Source organism: Physella acuta, unplaced genomic scaffold (genome assembly GCF_028476545.2).
Source record: "Physella acuta isolate Inbredline_101_S28 unplaced genomic scaffold, ASM2847654v3 ptg000203l, whole genome shotgun sequence".
Classification (NCBI taxonomy): Eukaryota; Metazoa; Mollusca; class Gastropoda; family Physidae; genus Physella; species Physella acuta.
In genome coordinates this window covers 224395-247828 of record NW_026731722.1, presented here as the reverse complement: position 1 = coordinate 247828, position 23434 = coordinate 224395, and the positions used below count along the sequence as shown (strand labels likewise).

The following is a 23434-nucleotide window of genomic DNA, read 5'->3' as shown; positions in this document are numbered from 1 at the left end:
GGAAGTAAATTTTATCCTAAGTTGTCTTTCCTGGGGTAGGAAGAAACTCAATACGCATGCTCAAATGTTTGTTTCCTCTTAGCAACGAACAATGGCGTTGCTTTTTATTTACAAAATTAATCCAATGTCTGCTAGAGTCTAGAAACCATATTTCAAAAACAATAACAAACGTATTTCATGGTTGGATGATATATCTGTAAATAGGTATTTGTCTTAAAAAATTAAAGTGTTGTTGGGATGTAAGGCTCTAAAATATTACTAGATCTAATAATTTTAAAATATTTTACAATTTTACAATATTTTTTAAAAGAGATTTCTGATTTCTTATTTATTTATTTATTTATAATATTTGTTTAACTTAGTCTAAAAATGCTAAAGCATCAAATCTTAGGCCTAAGTAAATTATTTCTAATCTAATAATCGAATTCAATAAAGAACAAGTAGGCCCCTAAGTTCTAGATTCTAGATCTACTTCTACTCCTCTGTCTCTAGTTATAGTTACTATTAGTTAGTAAGTACTAAAGTAGTAGCCTAAAAGCCGAAAAAACTTTTTTTTTAAATTAAAAACTTTAGCAGTCACTTGACTTACTTACACTGAGCTGATTATCTGATACATCTGGCTAGTACTAGTTGTGAGCATTATTTGAAAATTAGGTGATGATAATAAATAGGCCTATAATGATTAGGCCTAATACTATAATTAATTTAGTAGGCCTATTTATTGTTATTATTATTCATCTAGATCCTAGACTCTTATGATGTCGTATATTGAATATTGTAAATGCAATTATTACTAATTCACATAAAACTAGTATAATGTAAACAAAATATATATGTTACCCTTTCAAATCTGTTGGTGGTCCATGGGACAAAACAAATGAATATTCAATATGAATACAGCTGTTTCTATGATCTCAGCAAATGATTAGCACTATGTCCAGTTGCCTTTACTTTCCCTTTTGTGAGTAATCACCATAACTGGCTGGATTCAGGGATTTCCTCTGGACATAAGTATGGGATTTGAACTTTAGACTTTTGGGTTATAAACATACGCTCTACCATCCAATCATGCTGTTCCATGTTGTAATATTGTGTAACTTGATTAATGGCTGTAGTAGGCCCTACTTACAAACACATCTTTATAAGAACCTATGTGTTCAAAATTAAACCAAAAGCTGCTTTTTTTTTTCACAGACATCATGGAGGATGACTTTGATTACAATGACACAGCCCAGAAGCCGGCCACTCAACAGGAATTCCTCATGGAAAACCTGTGTGGTAAAAAGGGGCAAAGTGCTGGTGGCTACTCAGCACCTGCACCTCGCAGTGCATCCAAAAGATGGAAAAACATCTTTGAACAGAACATTATGCTAAAGCTGGATGAAAAACATGCAGTCAAGAAACAGAATGTTCAGTTATCAAAGGAAGCAGCTAGAGAAATCATCCGTAAAATTCCAGTTGAGCTGTTAGCTAAAGAATGGCTATCAAAAGAAGATGCCACTGTGGATATGAGAGCATACTTGGTGGACAATGTCAGTGTTTTAAATCTAATTTTATCTAGTGCATCATTTCATTGTTTTTATTGTAATATAATATAGATCTAGGTGGGGGAAATCTTGGCTAGATCTTATAATTTTGTCTTGATTAAAAGAAATTAAAATTGTACAACTTATAAACCCATTGGTATTAATACCTAAGTCTTTTTTATTTATATCTCTACCAACAGTGTGTATGATTAATGTTCATATTCAGTAACTCTATATTTAAAATAATCATAGAGAAACTAATAAACAGATTGATTGTTCATTTTTAGGTTTTGCCAACATTGGTTCTAGGTGTTGAAAGACTTTTGAAAGAAGTTGATGAAAAAGGTTTATCAGCCACCAACCGCTTTGAGCCTGAGTTTAACCCCATCAACTACCTTGCTCAGTACTTGATGCGCAACAACCCCAGGTTCAGTAACTTTGCAGAAGCATCACCCTATGTCAGAGGATTACGGGAAGTCTCCGAAGAAATTAAGCAAGAATTATTTACATTTGAAGATAACAGGTAATTGATTAGTGCATCAATGTTTTTGTTTGTTCTTCTTGAGATTAGTACATCAAAGTTTTAGTTTGTCCTCCTTAAAAAATATATAATTTCTATTTCTTAAAATAAAAGCACCACAATTCCATGTTTAGTTAATAGTTGGGCTCTAAGCATATACTACAGCACTAAGGACAACATCCACACTTGCATCTTCATGAGAACAATGGGGAGAACCGTGAGATAAACTTAAAAACTAAATCTCCAAAAATTATTGGGGCTGCTGAAATGGATGTCTGTTATGTTTAATATTTCTACCATAAAAAGTGTAATATAGATATTTTTCTTGACCTAGATAAAAGAGCTCTGAACTTTCATCTCTTTTAAAATGTATTAGATGTGTAATCCTTGGAATTAGATAGATTAGTCTATAACAGCAAACTAAAATAGGTATGTGAAAACTGTCCGATGGTCAGTGGTATAGGGATGTTGTAGTTGGTACAGTTTGCACAGCACATCATGAAAAATATTTTGTTAAGCATCAAATTCATCCAAATGTTTTAAGAATTTTTATTTTTGGGCTAATAAGGCAGTTTTGCATTTTAATGAATACCCCATTCTATGTTACTGAAAACGATATGTGATTTATTAATAGGTTGTGTGTTAACTTCCTGAATTTAATCCCTGTTTCAAGAAAACAACAATTTCCTTGTGGTGTATAGACCATATTTTACCACCCTAAAATTTGTAAAGGCTTGCAAGATGGTGTATAGACCATATTTTACTACCCTAAAATTTGTACAGGCTTGCAAGAATCAAAGCTGAAGCCCGACGTAAGAGGGCAGAAAGAGAAAAACATGAGCAACAGTTGATGGAGGCCAGAGAAAACAGGAAAGAACAGCTCATCACACAGTTCCAGCAGTGGAACATCCCCACAGATAATAATAGAGTGCCTCTCTGCTTGGTAAGTTCTTTGTATGCTTGTTGACTTCTCTGAACTAATCAAGTTTTACTGAGATTTTGGGCTGGGTATTTTCGTCATTGATGCCTTTCAAAGCCTGTGTGTAAACTTATCATTGCTTTTCTAGGATTTTTTTAACTTACAATCCAGATCAATACAATACTAGTATAAATAAATTTTGTATTCTACATTGCTAGGCATAAAAAAACAATAACAGCCTAATAACCTCTTTATTTTGTAAAAGAGGAATGGTGTAGTCTATGGTAGCTTATAGCAGCTAGCCAGAAGGTTTCGAGTTCGAATCCTGGTTTGGACTAATTACTGCAGGTTGTTCCTGAGTCAACCCAGCTTTGATGGGTAATGAACTGGGTGGCTGGACATAGTGCTGGTTACACAATCCCTTCATATGCCAAGTTCACTGAAGTAGATGAACTCTACTTTATCTGCCCCATGTGTCTTAACCCTTTATCTACTGACGGTACTTATAAGTACCACTTTAATTAAGTGCCTGTATTATTTTTAATTTAATACGAATTTTAAAAATTATTGAGGTAATTAATAGTATTATCTCCCCTGAGTCGCCGGTAGTCAGAGGTATCAATGTTTTTTTAAAATTAATGGTGTGGCGGCATTTTCAATGTCTTGCTATATCGGTAGTTCACAATTGTTCTGTACAGTTCTCACACACGTTCCTGAATTCCCTTTGTTTTACCTTATTTTTCAAGTTTTCAACCCCGAATATTTTTTATTGGCACCTTCAATAGTCAGGCAAACGCGTTTAACTTCTAGTTATACAATTTTAATCAAATTGTCTTTGTATTAGATCGATGTTTACAAGTGGACTTATAAGTACCGTCAGGGCACACGGTCATTTTTTTAGGATTTTTAGAAAATGGCAGATTTGTTAGGTGGAGTTACATAAATATTGTCTTGATAATAAATAATCGAAATGTACTCAAAAAAATGATATTTACACATTTATAAGAAGGTTTGCATAAGGTTTACCTAAGAAATATTGTAATTACATGTTAATTTCTATTAGTAAAAAATAACAAGAATAAAGGTATCAGTTGCAGGCTCGTTTACAAGGTTTAGTTTACTGCATTTGTATACCAAAGCCTAGTTCTAGTAGTTAGATTTAATTTGTTAGTTATATTTACTGCAATAAACTGTCTTGCCAACAATAACTAGCATTTACGTAATGTATACCTGTAGACTAGTAATAGTCCATACTTCTGCATATATATACTATAGATCTATAAGGTAAATTGTAATCAGTAAACAGAAAAGAGTAATCCACTACTGCTATCCTAAACACATTGAGCTTACTTCTATTTATGAACTTTGCTCTGTAGTGTAGACTTGTCATAACATTCTAGTAGGCTACAATTATACTAGTATTACTAGTAGTTGTGTGCTGAATGACTAGGCTTTTGTTTGTTTATGCGGCTCATTGTACTAGTTATTGGAAGCTTCCAGCAAAAGCATATTCACTCCGGCAACCGTTGCTATACCAGAAAGACCACAGACAAGATTGAGGGAGCATAACATGTCGACTACTTTTGCTGTGTATGAGGTCTAAGATGTGTTCCCATAGAAAATCCAGTAAAAATCGTACTCAAAATATACTTTTGTGCTGTATTTATGTGTGAAAATTACAAAAAAGATTGTTATGATGATTGCCATGTTATTAGTTAATAAATTGTATCGTTTGTTCCTGTTTTGTAAAAAAAAATTTTTTGAAAAAAAAATTTCCTAGATTACTGACGGTACTTATAAGTACCAATATCTGTTTGGGCCATTAAAATTATGAAACGAAATTTCCTTCGACATAATATGCTTTGAATGTGCCAAAAGCAATATAGTAACACATTGTTTAAGTAAAAATCTCATTCAGAACATAATTCCGTAAATAAAGGGTTAAGCAGGAATAGAAAAAGATGATGATGGTTTGGTTTGCATGCATTATTAGACACAGAAAGGATAAATAATTACTCAGCAGTTTTCATTGATCTCTTTACTTATACAGATACAGAATGCTCTTCGGTCATTTGTTGAGTTAGTGGACCAGTGGCCAACTGAGCTAAGAGAAGCTGCAAGATTTGGTTGCCCGCTTGATCCCACAGATGAGACAGGGATAACTCTTAGTGTAGATGACTTTGCTCAGGTGAGTTATCTTACATAGCTCTTTTTCATTTGAAATTAAAATATAATGGTATTTTACATATCAACTTTCAGTCTGTGAATTTACTTGTGTTGTGTTGCTTTTTAAGTTCTTATACTTTTTATTTCAAAAGATGGTTTATTTAATATAATTTTCTTTTACCAATGATGTACTAAGTACAAATTGTATTCTTTACTTTAATATGATATATCCAATTTCTATTTAAAATATGTATATAAGCTATATGATTAATACGCATACTCTTCTTAGCTGTAAATACTAACTTTTTACTGATGAATATGAACAACCTTTTTATTTTTCTTCAGTACATCAGCAAGTTTGTTCAGGATTTTTCTATGGACGTTTTCGAGGAGTTCATGCTGCAGATGAGTAAATGTGCAGCTATCCACAGGTCAGCCTCGGAGAGGGAGAACAGGAGGGTTATCCTCACCAACCTCTTCCTTATGTGTGATCACGGAGGGGTGAGTGTGATGTCACCTTTCTAGATGGGGGAGGGGAGCTAGATCTAGTGTCATCATAGGCCACTCCATCTCAGTGGAATACATACACATATACATATATATATATATATATATATATATATATAAATATATATATATATATATATATATATATATATATATATATATATATATATATATATATATATATATATATATATATTTGGGGGAGAGCCACAAAATTTACTTTGCATTTCACACCTCACTATAGGATGATGTCCTGATAACTTTTATAATATAGTTGAAGACCCAGTTTTTTCCTCATAGAAAATATGTAATTTTAAACATTTCTATGCCAGCGTTTCAACAACATGATTCGAATCATGCGCTCAAAAGAACCTTTGGTAAACATATAAGAGTCGTTTTGATTTTTACGTTTTTGGAGATTCTAAAATTTGAACTTGTTATTTTCACAATTTTATTTTCACATTTTTATTTGTTTTTTGTTTTTTTTTTGTAATCATTATAACTGTGTTTTTCTGATTTAAAAAAATGCTACTTTGAAAATGTATCTCACCTAAATTAGATTTAATGATATTCAGAGCAAAAGTTACATCTTTTCAATAAATCTGTAACTACATGTCATGCTCTATTCTATATACATATTTTTTTTTAAATTGTATTCAGGCTTGTATACCTTAAAACCACTGGTTTAGATTTTCTACTTGATGTGGTGTGATAAAAATGGTTTTTATTTCAGCTTGGTTTGCTGGACCGCCTAAGAATTTTGCAAATAATGGAGGAGTTCTGGGATGACATAATGAATGATGGAGAGCTTAAAGGCACTCTGAGGAACCCCAGGAGGTGTAAGTTACAGAGTTATCCAACTATCTTAAACATGGCACAATAGGACATTGTTACATATTCATTTTAACTGAATTCATGAGGTTTTAGTAATATACTTTTCAAAAACGTCAGAGACAGGACATACAATTTTCATGTGACTTAATATAACTCATAAATTTTAACTAATTTTATTTGGAATTTAGTTATAAACACAAATATGAAATGAATGGTCATTTTTTTATAAATTTTTGTCTTTTGGAGGGGGCAGTAGCCAATGTTTCTTTCAGGCATCTCTTTGAGGGGCCCTTGGAGCCCAACTACAGCCCGCATTATGAAGTATAAATTTATATAGAAAATATACAGAATTAACTATGTTTGCCCCCCCCCCCCCGCCTTTTTTTTCTGAATGAAACACTGGGAGGTGCGGTGATTGAGATAAATGCGATGGTGTTTGTATTTCACATGTCTTGTTATTTAAATTAAATTAAATTGTCTCAGGCCTGTGATTGAGATAAAATTAATTGTGTCTGTCACATGTCCTATGATTGAGACAAAAGTGATTGTATTTGTCTCAGGCCTGTGATTGTGATAAAAGTGATTGTGTTTGTCTCAGGCCTGTGATTGTGATAAAAGTGATTGTATTTGTTTCAGGCCTGTGATTGAGATAAAAGTGATTGTGTTTCTCTGTCTCAGGGCCTGTGATTGTGATAAAAGTGATTGTGTTTGTCTCAAGCCTGTGATTGTGATAAAAGTGATTGTGTTTGTCACAGGGCCTGTGATTGAGGTTGAGGAGATTGATGACTCCATGTTTGATGCCTGGGAACATGAGCCTGACGGCGGGCTGACCATGAACGAAATCTTCCAGGCAGAGAACGACCTGGCCAGGATCAACCAAGAAGTTCACAGGAGCGCCACCATTGCCTCGGTCCATGATAAGACAGCCATGGAGAAATGGAAAATCAAGCAATTATCTGAAAAAAGTGAAGGCAGTAAGTTATAAAATTGAAAATGAAACTACCATTTCTATGTGTCCCTGGCCACCTCAGGTGTTGTAGGTTAGCTGGACATTGTCTTGGGCTTAAGTTTCAGGTTGGGTTGTATTTAGCTGGACATTGTCTTTGGCTCAGGTTGTAAGTTAGCTGGACATTGTCTTGGACTTAAGTTTCAGGTTGTAAGTTAGCTGGACATTGTCTTTGGCTTAAGTTTCAGGTTGTAAGTTAGCTGGACATTGTCTTGGGCTTAAGTTTCATGATGTAGGTTAGCTGGACATTGTCTTTGGCTCAGGTTGTAAGTTAGCTGGACATTGTCTTTGGCTTAAGTTTCAGGTTGTAAGTTAGCTGGACATTGTCTTGGGCTTAAGTTTCAGGTTGGGTTGTATTTAGCTGGGCAAGTGTCCACTCTAGCATTGAATTATAAATCAACAATTAAAATTAAACACGTTCTCTAAGTATGGCAGGATTATTTAGTTTTATAATTAGTAGTGAGTAAATATAAGTGTAGGTCTATACTAAACATTGGCAGAGATTTGAAAGATATTTACTACAAATGGTTTATATACATACAATTTACACAATATGTTTCTGTAACCTTTGAGGTTTTTATGTAAATATTACTTTGTGCAATACATTTTAATCGCCAGTGAAATTAGAATATTATGTTTGTATTTACTCTTAGCTCCAATATATCATAATATTACTGTGTTCTCTTAGCTGGAATATATCATAATATTACTGTGTTCTCTTAGCTCAAATGTATCATAATATTACTGTGTTCTCTTAGCTGGAATATATCATATTACTGTGTTCTCTTAGCTCAAATGTATCATAATATTACTGTGTTCTCTTAGCTGGAGTGTATCATAATATTACTGTGTTCTCTTAGCTGGAATATATCATAATATTACTGTGTTCTCTTAGCTGGAATATATCATAATATTACTGTGTTCTCTTAGCTCAAATGTATCATAATATTACTGTGTTCTCTTAGCTGGAATATATCATAATATTACTGTGTTCTCTTAGCTCAAATGTATCATAATATTACTGTGTTTTCTTAGCTGGAATGTATCATAATATTACTGTGTTCTCTTAGCTGGAATATATCATAATATTACTGTGTTCTCTTAGCTGGAATATATCATAATATTACTGTGTTCTCTTAGCTGGAATATATCATAATATTACTGTGTTTTCTTAGCTGGAATATATCATAATATTACTGTGTTCTCTTAGCTGGAATATATCATAATATTACTGTGTTCTCTTAGCTGGAATATATCATAATATTACTGTGTTCTCTAGTGAGATGGAAGCTGTACAAATACAATGTGACAGACTTCTTGAATGTAGTGGACTACTCCTATCTGGACACGCTGGAGGCGCCCAAGAGATACATGATGCTGGAGAACAGGGCGGACATGAGCACGGGACTCCACCACGACCTGCACCTGATGAGCTCAACCAAAACAAAGGATGAGAGGGATGTCCTGATGGGCAGGAACATCCAGCCTCCCGAGGTCGCTGAACCTGGAGCGGAGGAGGCAGAGGAGGATCTTATGTCCCCGACACTCAGACAGGCACCGGCGACTGGACTCAGTGCCGTCAGTGTCGAGCAGGTTGGGTCGTCTAGTGGCAACAAAGAGGCTTTAGCGCCAAGTGTTCAGAACAAGGATGGTTCATCCACGGATGTCAATAGCAGCAACATCCGGTCTAGTCTGTCAAGTGATGCCAACACCAGTAAGATGCCGTCTGCTAGTGATGGAAAAACGTCCAGTTCTAGCAGTGGAGCTAAACATATGACCAATTCTTCTAGTGGAGCTATAGAGACAACACATTCTTCTAGTGGAGTTAAAGATAAAACACATTCTTTCATTAGAGATAAAGATGACTCAAATTCTGCAAGTGGAGCTAAAGATGATTCAATCTCTGCAAGTGGAGCTAAAAAAGACTCAAATTCTGCCAGTGGAGCTAAAGATGCAACCAATTCTTGCAGTGTACCCACAGATGAAAATACAACAAGTTCTGCCACAGATGTCAAGAACATTAACAATAACCATTCCAAAGCAAGTCTAAGCAATGTCAACAATACTACAGATGGCAACAATAGCCATAGTAACGTCAACAATACTACAGGTGGCAACAATAGCCAGAGTAACGTAAACAATACTACAGATGGGAACAATAGCCAGAGTAACATAAACAATACTTCAGATGGGAACAATAGCCAGAGTAACGTAAACAATACTACAGATGGCAACAATAGCCAGAGTAATGTAAACAATACTACAGGTGGCAATGCTAACCATGATGAAAGAAACACCTCCACTAACATACCTGGTCATGTAGCTAATGAGACAAGTAAAGAAAATACCATCACTCCCTGTATATTTAAGTTTGTTGATAGCATGGCCAGTAACCAGGGAGGACATGATTCTTGGGACGAGGATTCCAGCACAGGGTACAGCCCTGACCCCACTAGATCCAGGAACACAAACAACAACATGAGCAAGAGTCGGGGTGTGGCCAGCAAAAGTGACTCAGACAGCACCATCACAGACCTGAGTGCCCATGAGCTGGCCCCTGTTGTTGAGGAGACAATCCACACCTCATCCAGCATCGGCTCACCGGATTACACCACAGAGGAGAATGTGGAGTCGGAGGAGTTCCTCATTGAAAGTGACGAGGATCTGTTGGAGAGGAAGATATGCCAGATCAGGGAGTCTCTCCATCGGGTCATGAACGACCCGCCGCACAAAATTAAAATGCTGTCTGTGTATGAAAAGGCTGACAACCTCTCTCAGCTGGAGAGCAAGCTTCAGCGACTGAGAACAACAACGACAAGCTCTAGCAGCCCGCTCACAACGACAAGCTCTGGCAGCCAGCTAGCCAGGAGAACAACAGATGCCAGCACTATGTCTCTTGAATCCAGCTTTAGTTCCAAAACAACAGGACCAGATGTGAAAGACAAGGCTGGAACACACAGCCAACTAGAGCAAGGCAGCACACAAACAAGGCAAGTTAAATCACCAAAGCACCACTTGGTTTTGAAGCCTCGAGCAGGGCCCCGGGCTAGTATGGTGGACAGGAGCACCAGCCCATACAAGCTGTTGCCCCCTATCCCATCTAAAAAACGTGTCAGATTCAAATCATCGGATCCGAACCGTCCGTACACATACCCTGGCAGTAGACCTATCAGTGCATGTGAGATGGTTGTCGTTGGATTGGTTGCTGTTCAGATTTCTTGTTACAATTTTAAATGTTGAATTATTTTCTTGTTGTTGATAAAATTTTCAATTTTTAATTATTCTATTTCAAATTTGATGTTATTTTGTTGTTACGTTTTGGTACTTTAGACGAAGCAGTTGAAGGCATTGATGAGGAGACAGTTGATGCTGAAACGGCAGATGGTAAAGATGAAGGTTCCAGCCCACCTGAGGAAGAAGCTGAGGCAGCCTCAGATAAAGAAACAGAGGAAGAAATTCCAGTAAAGAACAGTGAAGATAGTCGGGGGGCAGAAAATAAATTAGTAGAAGAAAGTCAATCTGACTTGCAAGAAAACGAGGAGGCACAGAGAATTGGAGACGAGGAAGTGAATAAAGAAGAAGATGAGGTAACCAAAGATGAAGAGGAGAAAAGAGATTTAGAGAAGATTGATGAGAATGTTGATGAGGTAGCTGTTGCCAGCACATCTGAGGTTGTGGCAGACACAGCCGCAAGTGATGAACAGACAGAAAAAGAAAGAGCAGCTCAAGAGATAGAAGAGAAAGAGACAGATGAACTGGCAACACAGTTTGATGGAGATGTCCTGGCCACTGGGGATGATGTGGACAAAATGGCCGCCACTGCTGTGAGTGACCAGGAAGAAGTTGGTGTAAAACAAGGTGAAGAACAAAATGAAAATATTGAACCTGGTAAGAGGATGAAACAAAACAGGTTTTGTAATAAAACTTTTTTTTTTAATAGGAATCATTTATTGAAAAATATTGTAAAATTGATTAATATATTTTTATTTAGGCCTAAACAATATACTTGCAAAGTGGTATTCTAAATTTGACATTTAACACCACATTTATGCTAAGAAAATTAAACTATTTATCTTATTGTACACATTTAAAAAGTAGTAAATAAAAATTATAAACGTTTTTTAATTAACTTACAAACGTTTATACATTAGATTAATTTAAATAAGGTGAGAAAAAATAATTTTAATTCTTTTAAAATTCATTGTTTTGTTTATTTTACTGTGTTTATTTTGGCATTTTTTTATAACATTATTAATCTGCACAAATTTAGTAAAAAAAGATTAAGAACACATTATTATGGCTAAAAAAATGGAACAGTTATTGCATTTTACTTAAAAAATTATATCTGCAAAAAGGAAACTAAAATTAAAAAAGATTTTTTTACAAACATATAAGATCTTTAAAATAAGCTAACACGTTCACACAATATTTTAAAACATAATTTTATTCTTGCAGCAGAAACTCATGCTGAAGGAAGTAGAAAGCTGGAAGACTTCAACTCCTTTAATGAAGCCTCTAAGTCTGAGAAATCAAAACTGTCTATCAATTCTACCAGTGATATTGACAGAAGAGGCTAGTTTAGTTTTCTTATAGACTATTACGTAGTTTGTATTTAATTACACATACACATTGACATGTATGTCAATACACACACACAGTATTCATTTGTATGTGTGTATATGTATGTATGTATGTCCACCAGGGACATATTGAAGTGATTATTCTTTTCCAACAAAAAACCATCTAACAACTGTCATCAATACACTATTTGTGAATTATAGTTGATTTTAAGTATCCCTGCTTTTTAATTTTATCTCAGAAAGTATAACCCAGCCCTGCATTCATATGAATGATATCGAAACCATCTTTCAAAAGTTCTTGTTAACAAATTATAAAAATCTAAGGATCACAATATATAGCATTTGTAAATTAATTTTACTGTTCAGTGAAAAAACCATTTAAACCTCTAATTAAATAAAACAAACAGATCTTCTCACCAAATTATCTTTACCCACTGGAGATTTCCTGAACTTCCTGTACAAAGATAAAAACATAAACTTTAATAAACAGCTGGTAGATGTCAATATAAATAGCTGCCAAAGGGTGAGGGACATCAGTAAGTGAGAAAAACAAAATTCTGTTGACAATTTTTATTTTTGGGACTTTTTTTTAGAAAAGTTTGCTTACATGTTCTGTATTTTTATGTTCAGAAATGTTGGTTTTGTCTCATTTCCTGAAATTGCACAGTTTCATGTTATTTAAGTTTGTTCCTCAAATTTTAGCTTTATGATTTAAATTTTTTAATTTTTTCATAATTGCTTTATTAATTGTCTATTAAAGATATTTTTTTAAGGTTTTATAACATTAATACCATCATACATTAAATATTATAATAAGGATTAAACATTATGTTAAAGTCTTCTTAATATTGACTTCTAGTTTGAGAAAAATTAATATGATGGTGCATGTAGGCTTACTTGAAAAATATGGTTACAATTATTTAGCAAAAAATAAATTGATAAAATTTAGAAAAAGATTAATTAATCAGTAAAGTAATAAAATGTATATAATGATAAATTAATCAATAAATTGATCTTCAGGTGTTACTACCAACCAGCGCAGCCAATCACAGCTGTCGGCCTTCAACGAGAATTTTCTCAACATGTCTCAGTTTGTCCACCTCATTGAAACATATTTGGGCAACGAGCCGAGTAGAGATACGTTTGAAAAAATAGTGAAAAAAATAAGAGACTGTTACGTTGACACGGAGGAGGAGAAGATGGAGAGAATGATGCTGGTGGGTCGATAAGTCTGTAACATATGCTTTAGTAGTGTATATTGTTTTGTTTATCGCTCGGTTGATTGATGTTTATTTGAAAGTAGTGTTTTGGTTTTATACATTTTAAGAATTGGAAGTGTATAGATATAAAGGCAGAGTGATAAGCTGTAAAAGTTGGGTTTGACTTGTCTAGGGTCGAAGGGAAATGATCTCAGCCAAGAGAAAGTTGACCATTGACAACTTGTTTGAAAAGTGGGACAACGACGGTAGCGGATTCCTGGAGATGGAGGAGGTTCAGGAGGTTTTGTTCAAGTATAAAGATGGGCAGGAGCTTGACGGCATTAAAAAAGGTAGGGCTAAAATGTTTAGTATAAAGATGGGCAGGAGCTTGATGGCATTAAAAAAGGTAGGGCTAAACAGTTTAGTATAAAGATGGGCAGGAACTTGACGGCATCAAAAAAGGTAGGGCTAAACAGTTTAGTATAAAGATGGGCAGGAGCTTGACGGCATTAAAAAAGGTAGAACTCATTTATTAAATTGATTTATAGTTAATCTATTAACTTGGTTGTGACTTTTAATTAATACAAAACATTATTATATTAAATTTAAAAAGTTTTTTTTTTTTTTTTAACATTAGAAAATAAAAAATTTTAATATTTGAACAACCTATTCAGCCCAAGCTCAGCTGAGAAAAAAATACAAATACCAAGACCAAAGACTGAGCAAGAGTGAGTTCCGTGACCTGATTGAGCTGGCTGTCAAGGAGATGCCTGGGGCAGAAAACTTTGAGCAGTTGGTTGAATTTCTGCTCAACTCAGTTGAGGTCAGTCCTTAAGTCAGTCACACTTTTACAAATACATTCTTTCACTGTGTCAGTCACACTTTTACAAATACATTCTTTCACTGTGTCAGTCACACTTTTACAAATACATTCTTTCACTGTGTCAGTCACACTTTTACAAATACATTCTTTCACTGTGTCAGTCACACTTTACAAATACATTCTTTCACTGTGTCAGTCACACTTTACAAATACATTCTTTCACTGTGTCAGTCACACTTTTACAAATACATTCTTTCACTGTGTCAGTCACACTTTTACAAATACATTCTTTCACTGTGTCAGTCACACTTTACAAATACATTCTTTCACTGTGTCAGTCACACTTTACAAATACATTCTTTCACTGTGTCAGTCACACTTTTACAAATACATTCTTTCACTGTGTCAGTCACACTTTTACAAATACATTCTTTCACTGTGTCAGTCACACTTTTACAAATACATTCTTTTACTGTGTCAGTCACACTTTTACAAATACATTCTTTCACTGTGTCAGTCACACTTTTACAAATACATTCTTTCACTGTGTCAGTCACACTTTTACAAGTACATTCTTTCACTGTGTCAGTCACACTTTTACAAATACATTCTTTCACTGTGTCAGTCACACTTTTACAAATACATTCTTTCACTGTGTCAGTCACACTTTACAAATACATTCTTTCACTGCACTATAGAAAATATAGAACATTCTATAGGGCCTATATAATAGATGTAAAATAAATGTTTCAAAAATTGTATAATGTCACCTACCAATTTATATTTAACGCTGTAGAGGTCTTATGCTGAGCGCATCAGAGGTGAAGCAAGAAAGAAATGGTTGAAACAGATTGTTGCATCATCCCACTACTGCGGTACTCAACTTGACCCAGTCTACAAAGCCGTCTTTCAAGCTCTATATAAGGTTGTTAGTTTCTTACAGGTTGTTAGTTTCTTACAGGCAGTTCCCTGCACACCCATTCCCCCCCCCCCCCCTTCCACACACCCCCCCCCCCCCCCCATTTCCAGAGAAAAGTGCCTGAAAAAAACCTCGGTCATAAATTAGTTGTTAAACAAAGCTAGTCAAGTCATAAGTCATTTTTTTCACTTAAGACCTAGTGATCCATTGGGCAATGGAGTAGAGTTCCTATATTTTTTCACCTCAGCAAATAAAGAAATATTGTCATCAGCTCTATGCCCATCTGCTTTTCTAATCAAGTCATACTGTTGACTATTTCTTCTGCTTAGATAAAGAGACTAGTAATATTTTAACTTAAAAACAGCCTAGAAATGACTATAAGAGTAGGCTAATGTGTCAAGCTCAAAACAAATAAAAGCTGGCCATATCTATGAGTTAAAGACTCCCAGTCTAATTTGTTTCCATTTTTTTGTGGTGAAGGATGCTGAAACTCATAGACTCCCAGGCTAATTTGTTTCCCTTTGTTTGTGGTGAAGGATGCTGAAACTCATAGACTCCCAGGCTAATTTGTTTCCCTTTGTTTGTGGTGAAGGATGCTGAAACTCATAGACTCCCAGGCTAATTTGTTTCCCTTTGGTGAAGGATGCTGAAACTCATAGACTCCCAGGCTAATTTGTTTCCCTTTGTTTGTGGTGAAGGATGCTGAAACTCATAGACTCCCAGTCTAATTTGTTTCCCTTTGGTGAAGGATGCTGAAACTCATAGACTCCCAGGCTAATTTGTTTCCCTTTGGTGAAGGATGCTGAAACTCATAGACTCCCAGGCTAATTTGTTTCCCTTTGTTTGTGGTGAAGGATGCTGAAACTCATAGACTCCCAGGCTAATTTGTTTCCCTTTGTTTGTGGTGAAGGATGCTGAAACTCATAGACTCCCAGGCTAATTTGTTTCCCTTTGGTGAAGGATGCTGAAACTCATAGACTCCCAGGCTAATTTGTTTGTCTTTGTTTGTGGTGAAGGATGCTGAAACTCATAGACTCCCAGACTAATTTGTTTCCCTTTGTTTGTGGTGAAGGATGCTGAAACTCATAGACTCCCAGACTAATTTGTTTCCCTTTGTTTGTGGTGAAGGATGCTGAAACTCATAGACTCCCAGGCTAATTTGTTTCCCTTTGGTGAAGGATGCTGAAACTCATAGACTCCCAGGCTAATTTGTTTCCCTTTGTTTGTGGTGAAGGATGCTGAAACTCATAGACTCCCAGGCTAATTTGTTTCCCTTTGTTTGTGGTGAAGGATGCTGAAACGCATGGCGGAGAAAAAAGAATCAGCGCCAACATTTCAATGCTAGAGGCCAACAAGCTTGATGCCTCCCGGGGTAAAATGTTGCTCAGGTATGCAGCATGCACACCTGAGGACTGTCCATACATGCTGGGCAAGGCTTTGTTTAAGAACATGAAGGGGGTCAGGTAGGTGGAAACTTCAGTCACACCTGTATAATTGTTTTTGTGTTTGAAGAAATCTTTTATGTTGAAACCAAACACACTTAATCAATTGTTTTTATGATTGAAGAAATATTTTATGTTGAAACACCAGTCACACGTATACAATTGTTTTTGTGTTTGAAGAAATCTTTCATGTTGAAACACCAGTCACACGTATACAATTGTTTTTGTGTTTGAAGAAATATTTTATGTTGAAACACCAGTCACACATATACAATTGTTTTTATGTTTGAAGAAATATTTTATGTTGAAACACCAGTCACACGTATACAATTGTTTTTGTGTTTGAAGAAATCTTTTATGTTGAAACCAAACACACTTATACAATTATTTTTGTGTTTGAAGAAATATTTTATGTTGAAACACCAGTCACACTTATACAATTGTTTTTGTGTTTGGAGTAAATTTTAAATATATAAATGTTATGAAAAGCTTGAAGTAGTTTATGTGAGAAATAGAATTTCAAATCATAAAATATCTGCCCCTAAAATTGCAATGAAATGTCTGCCCTTAAACCTTAAATATTCATGCCAAAAAACATCTGCCCCAAACATTCATGGTATAAAATATCTACCCAAAAAATTCATGCTATAAAATACCTGCCCCAAAAAATTCATGCCACAAAATATCTGCCCCAAAAAATTCATGCCATAAAATATCTGCCCCGAAAAAATTTATGCCATAAAATATCTGCCCCAAAAAATTCATGCCATAAAATATCTGCCCCAAAAAATTCATGCCATAAAATATCTGCCCCAAAAAATTCATGCCATAAAATATCTGCCCCAAAAAACTCATGCCATAAAATATCTGCCCCAAAAAACTCATGCCATAAAATATCTGCCCCAAAAAACTCATGCCATAAAATATCTGCCCCAAAAAGCTCATGCCATAAAATATCTGCCCCAAAAAACTCATGCCATAAAATATCTGCCCCAAAAAACTCATGCCATAATATATCTGCCCCAAAAAATTCATGTCATAAAATATCTGCCCCAAAAAACTCATGCCATAAAATATCTGCCCCAAAAAACTCATGCCATAAAATATCTGCCCCAAAAAACTCATGCCATAAAATATCTGCCCCAAAAAACTCATGCCATAAAATATCTGCCCCAAAAAACTCATGCCATAATATATCTGCCCCAAAAAATTCATGTCATAAAATATCTGCCCCAGTTTCCAAGCTGTTGAGTCAGGCAAGCCAGTGCATGTACCAAGGGTGTCCAACCATGGGTCCATCTACTTCTGGAACTATAACAGAACACAAGAGGTCAGTGGTCTTTAGGAGAATTGTTTTAAAAAATTGAACTATAACAGAACTCAAGAGGTCAGTGGTCTATAGGAGAATTGTTTTAACATACTTGAACTATAGCAGATGTCAGTGGTCGATGGGAGAATTGTTTTTTTAAAACGAACAAATCCAATTTAAACAGTCTTACAGTCTTGTTCTACCTGATATATACACATTTTAAAAAATTTTGCTGCTTTAAATGTAACCTTTCATTTATAATATTTTACCATAAAAATATATATTTTCTGAAGCTACGTTAAAATTACCATACCTTTAAATAGAAAAGTGTCTGTTGTTATTTATACTTGAAGGATTTAACTTTTTGTCTTATCAATTCAAAGTAATAGAGGCAATAGCTGCTATAAACAAATTTTTTGATCTAGTACTACAAAAACAGGCCAACAATTTGAAAGGTCATTTCCTGTTAATGGAATGACCATTTGAAATATTCTAAAACTAATGAATTACAAAATATTCTAACCAACGAATTAACCAGTAGAAATTGTCTGACATATTTTGTATTTCTTTGAACAAAACGTTGTAGGAACGAGAGGGTTCTTTTGTGGCTGTCCCCATCAAAGACAGTAAGAAGAGAGTTTTTGGGATCCTGGGCATAGACACCATCTGTGACCCAAATAAAAAATCTATTTTTATCACACATGAGATTCAGTTCTTCCAGGTTGGTCCATGTTGATTTTGTGAAAAATTTAAATATAATCAAATTAATCTAACTTCATTTATTTTGTAGTCTTCCATGATCTAATGGATAATTCACCTTGAAATATTTTGAGATAAGCCAAAATATGAACATAGGATATGGAATATTAATTTTGGTGTTGTATAAGTTTCTGTTTAATTATTATAAATATGTGCTGACATTTGTGGTGGATTTCTTAGTAAGTTAAAATTAAAAGAATTTAGTTGTCCTAAAATTACCCAACTACTATGCATGATATAAAGATGTCATTAAAAATTTCTCAGAGCTACATTTAGGATAGTAAACATTGAAACTATCAATACAATACAATACCCAAGGACCATGTGTCACTTGCTTAAGCAGTTTTAATATTTGCAAGATCAGTGTTACAAATACTTTCAGAAAAAAAAACCTTTCAACCCATCTTTGAGGGTCACAGCTTCATTTAATTAAGTAATTTTCCTGCACACTGATGAAATATATCTGGTTGAAATGAAAATACATGTAAACTCTTTTAGACCGTAACAATGCTCCCAGTGTTCAATCAGACATTACTTAAAAAATTAACCAAAATTGAAGTCTTCATTCTAATACTAATCCAATTGATAATTTGGTAGAAAAATGGACATACTTTCATTTTCTATGAATAAGAACTCGTGTGGGAAAAAAATTTAGCATTAATTTATTCAACAGAAGTTACTCAGTAATTTGTCTTCTTTAAAGCTTATTTTTTCTTCAATAAATAAATGATTAACTAAAATTAATCTTAGACTGTAGGGCAATAATGATTAATGTATATCAGTAATGAGTAGTTTTTAAATAAAAAGGTAAAAAGTACTAAAAAGGGAAAAATTAATTTTAGTTAAACGTGAAAAATAATGATTTTTTTGTAAATAGAAACTAAATAAGAAGGTTTAAGTGTTGTTTTTTTTTTAAAGTTCAGTGACATTTTCCTTACAGTAGACCATAAATGAGAATGTTCAAGTGATAATTTATTTACAGGTAAAAGTAAAAGAAAAAATAAATTCCTGTCTTTTTCTAACACAGGGTGTGGCCAAGGCATTCAGCATTGCCTTCCATGCTGTAGAGTTGCGCAGGAAGCTGGTCAGAGTTTTTGAGTGTGCCAGCGCCTGGATAGCCCGCAGGTGCAAGTACATCAGTGAGATCGACGTGTACCTGGTGGAGCCAAACATGAAGCCTGAAGGGGACCCAGTCCTCAGGAAACTGCTGGTCATTGACAAAAAAGGAAACGTCTCACAGCTGACTGAGACTCACAGGCTGGAGAGGAAGGATAACTTGTTCAGGTAACATTTGAAAGGGGCATAACATATTCAAAAACATTTGAAAGGGGCTTAACTTGTTCAGGTAACATTTGAAAAGGGGCATAATTTAATCAGGTAACATTTGAGAGGGGGCATAACGTGTTCAAAAACATTTGACAGGGGACATAACTTGTTCAGGTAACATTTGAAAGGGGCATAACTTGTTCAAAAACATTGGACAGGGGGCATAACTTGATCAAAAACATTCAACAGGGGGCATAACTTTTTAAGGTAACATTTGAGAGGGGCATAATCTATTTCAGAAATAGTAGTATTGCAGTATTGTTTAAATGAAAATATCTTATTTTAAAGTTCATAATTTAATTTATACAACAGTGTTTTGCTTCTTTGTAGGTGTAATATTTTTTGTTTTGATTTCTTTCATTCTCTTTATGTTTTATAGGTGCTACCTTTTTATTACTTATTTTTTTCTATTTTAATAGGAGTTGCCTTATTTTTTTTTCTATTTCAATAGGAGTTTCCTTTTTATTTCTTTTTTTTTTTTCTATTTTTTTTCTATTTTTGTAGGAGTTACCTTTTTATTTCTTATTTTTTTCTATTTTTTTTTCTATAATAGGAGTTACCTCTTCCAGTGCATGGAGAACTCCGAGACCATTGTGGCAGACATTTATGGGGAGAGACACACAGCCCTACCCCTAAGGAACCTGGAGGGTCTGGCCCTGGGGATTATTGACATCAATATAGGGGAGATGAAAAAACTCCCCCCTCACGAGAACAAGGAGATTCAGAGGATGCTGAGACTACTGCAGAAGTCTTTGAAAGAAATCTTGAAGGAGGGGAAAGGGGAAGACAGAAAGAAGATTTTAGGTGGGTGGGTTTATTTAGTGCTTAAAGAAATACTTTGGTGGTGGATGACATATTGTTTCTTATGTCTTTCAATATGTTAAGGGATTTGTGAAATAGTGGATCAATATGTGAATAAATATGTGTATATGTTTTGTTGTTGACAGATATAGAAAAAGAAGACAAAGCTTCCAGAATTAACATCATCTTTTAACTTGAATGTTTTGTTGTTGACAGATATAGAAAAAGAAGACGAAGCTTCCAGAATTAACATCCTCTTTTAACTTGAATGTTTTGTTGTTGACAGATATAGAAAAAGAAGACAAAGCTTCCAGAATTAACATCCTCTTTTAACTTGAATGTTTTGTTGTTGACAGATATAGAAAAAGAAGACGAAGCTTCCAGAATCAACATCCTCTTTGACAGCCTGATGCTGGCAGAGCTGAGAGAAAATGTGGCCAAGTTGGACCCCATGTCCTTCGCAGAGTTGAGGAGCTACATCACCCCACCCCGTGTCATCACAGACATCATACGGGCCACGCTGGCCGTGTTTGATGTCGAGAAGACGGGAGAAGGCCAGTACGATGATTGGCACACCATGAAAAATGTAAGAAACACAAGGTGGTCAGAAAATGAAATTTGTCTTAAAGTAATTCAGTTCAATTTTTGTTAGCTGGTTGCTGGAACCTCACACTGTCAATTTCCTAGTTCTTAGTGCTTATACTGGAAGTGTGGTAGTAAACACTGTGAACCCAAATAATGCCTGACTAGGCATACGGATATATATATATATATATATATATATATATATATATATATATATATATATATATATATATATATATATATATATATATATATATATATATATATATATACATATATTATACATATATTATACATACTTACATGCTCACAAAAAGAAAGGTTTCCTTGCAAAGCTATTAATTGCTATTCATCAATGCTACCTGTGATATTCTACATTTTACTGTCACTTCCTTCTAACAGTGCATCAACACCACCCTGGTACACCAGATAAAAACCTACGACCCCACAAAAGTTTCTGAAGCCACAAAAATAGACAAAATTTCCAGATATTTAAAAGGTGAGGCATTACAATTTTTAACTGCCATAACTGCTCATACTGTATGGTAATTAAGTAAAAAAAATAAAAAATCTTTATCACAAACCTTCTAGCACTCTCTTAAGCTTTTTAGTTCTAGTTTTCTAGTGTTTGCTTAACAACTTAGTGGTAGAGATGATACAATGAATAATTAAAATAAAAGCTAAGTTTAAAAACAAAACTTCAAAACACAACATATTAATCAAAGATAATATTTTAAAATAAATTTTTCTTCTCTTTTAAAATCATTCTAGCATGCTTTTGTAAGTGTACCTTAACAAGTTTGAGTTTATTTTTATGCACTTTTTTTTATAAAATGTTTCGTTGTTTCATTTATTGTTGTTATAATGCTTTTAAGTTTTGTTTACATTTCATTGGTTGTTCTATCAATATATTAACATAGGACTTGTGTCAGGCATGAATATACTGCTTCCATGCAGTTACAATGCATAATTGTTATATCTGGCTTGTTATACATTTGTTTCTTCTGGTCAGTTGCATATTTTCTGTATCTAGCAGCATGAAGTGTTTCCCATATTTCATCTTAGCCTCATGAGTTGTTTCCCATAATTCATCTTAGCCTCGTGATTTGTTCCCCTTAGCCTCATGAGTTGTTCCCCATAATTCATCTTAGCCTCATGAGTTGTTCCCCATATTTCATATTTGCCTCATGAGTTGTTTCCCATAATTCATCCTTGCCTCATGAGTTGTTCCCCATATTTCATCATGGCCTCATGAGTTGTTCCCCATATTTCAGCCTTGCCCCACGGAGAGATTGGCAAGTACGGGTCTATCCCAGCCATGCTGATGTACAACTGGGTGTTCTGTATCCACTCCATCATTGACTACACTCTCAAGCTGAGGGACGCGGGGCACCAGGCGCCCAGCAAAACTGAGTCAAGAGTCAACGCGAACTGAGGCCTGTTGTGGTTTATATGGAGAACTGCTGTTATAAAAGGCTATGTCCCCTGCTGTTGATTATATAGATAACTGCTGATTTATGGGAAATGTCCCCAGCTATGTTTAAATTATTTATTTTTTTAATAGACAATGTTTCATGTTATTCATGAACTGAATATCTATTTGACAAATTGCACTGGTTAAAAAGAGAAAAAAAATACAAATGCTTGTTTAATTTATTGTTTTGAATTTGACCAGGTGTTAGATAAAAATCAACTGACAAGTTTTCCCAACCCTCCAGTGCTAATAAAACATTAAAACATTTGTTCTCCCATCAAGCACCTTGGTGGTGTGGCACTGAAACATTTTACAGGCACTTAAAATTTACAAAAACTTAATAACAGGCTGTGATGTTTTATTTAAAAATGTGTTTATGATGTATGACTGATAATTGCAGTATTATGTTTGAAGAATGTCTCATTGTATCAGTAAAATAAAGTTAATTATCAACTGATAAAAAGTGCATGTTTATATTGTAATTTAAATATTATTGTGCATCCCAGAGTGTTTATAGACAGCAAAATTATGGTCCAGTAAGATTATGGTCCAATATCAATAAGAATAAGTTATCCTTACTGAACTTTATTATAACCATGTACCCATTAGAAAGGGTAGGTCTAGATCTATACATCAGGCAGATATGAACTCAATTTAGATTTAAACTCTAGCCCTTCTTATTTGTTTGTAAGACTGGAAGGGGAAATCACTCACACCAAAACATTCCATTTTTTAAAAG

The 23434-nt window shown here is 34.5% G+C and overlaps 1 protein-coding gene across 3 annotated transcripts; it reads left to right on the top strand.

The window, feature by feature from the left end:
• The first annotated feature begins 46 nt into the window (after window positions 1–46).
• On the top strand, window positions 47–23411 carry LOC131937199 (EF-hand calcium-binding domain-containing protein 5). 3 transcript variants are annotated; one of them, XM_059294426.1, is made up of 23 exons: window positions 47–196; window positions 1195–1532; window positions 1814–2049; window positions 2830–2989; window positions 5016–5153; window positions 5477–5632; window positions 6372–6477; window positions 7228–7446; window positions 10809–11366; window positions 11934–12050; window positions 12466–12594; window positions 13079–13275; window positions 13451–13607; window positions 13932–14080; window positions 14877–15005; window positions 16290–16462; window positions 17678–17771; window positions 18337–18471; window positions 19537–19793; window positions 20389–20639; window positions 20993–21222; window positions 21624–21720; window positions 22496–23411. In XM_059294426.1, exons 2-23 carry the CDS (start codon window positions 1200–1202, stop codon window positions 22654–22656), a joined length of 4182 nt encoding a protein of 1393 aa, XP_059150409.1. In that variant the 5' UTR covers window positions 47–196; window positions 1195–1199; the 3' UTR covers window positions 22657–23411. The 3 variants fall into 3 exon arrangements, with proteins under 3 accessions (XP_059150409.1, XP_059150408.1, XP_059150410.1); XM_059294425.1 differs by having other exon boundaries at window positions 47–204; XM_059294427.1 differs by lacking the exon at window positions 12466–12594 and having other exon boundaries at window positions 47–204.
• The last annotated feature ends 23 nt before the right edge of the window (window positions 23412–23434 follow it).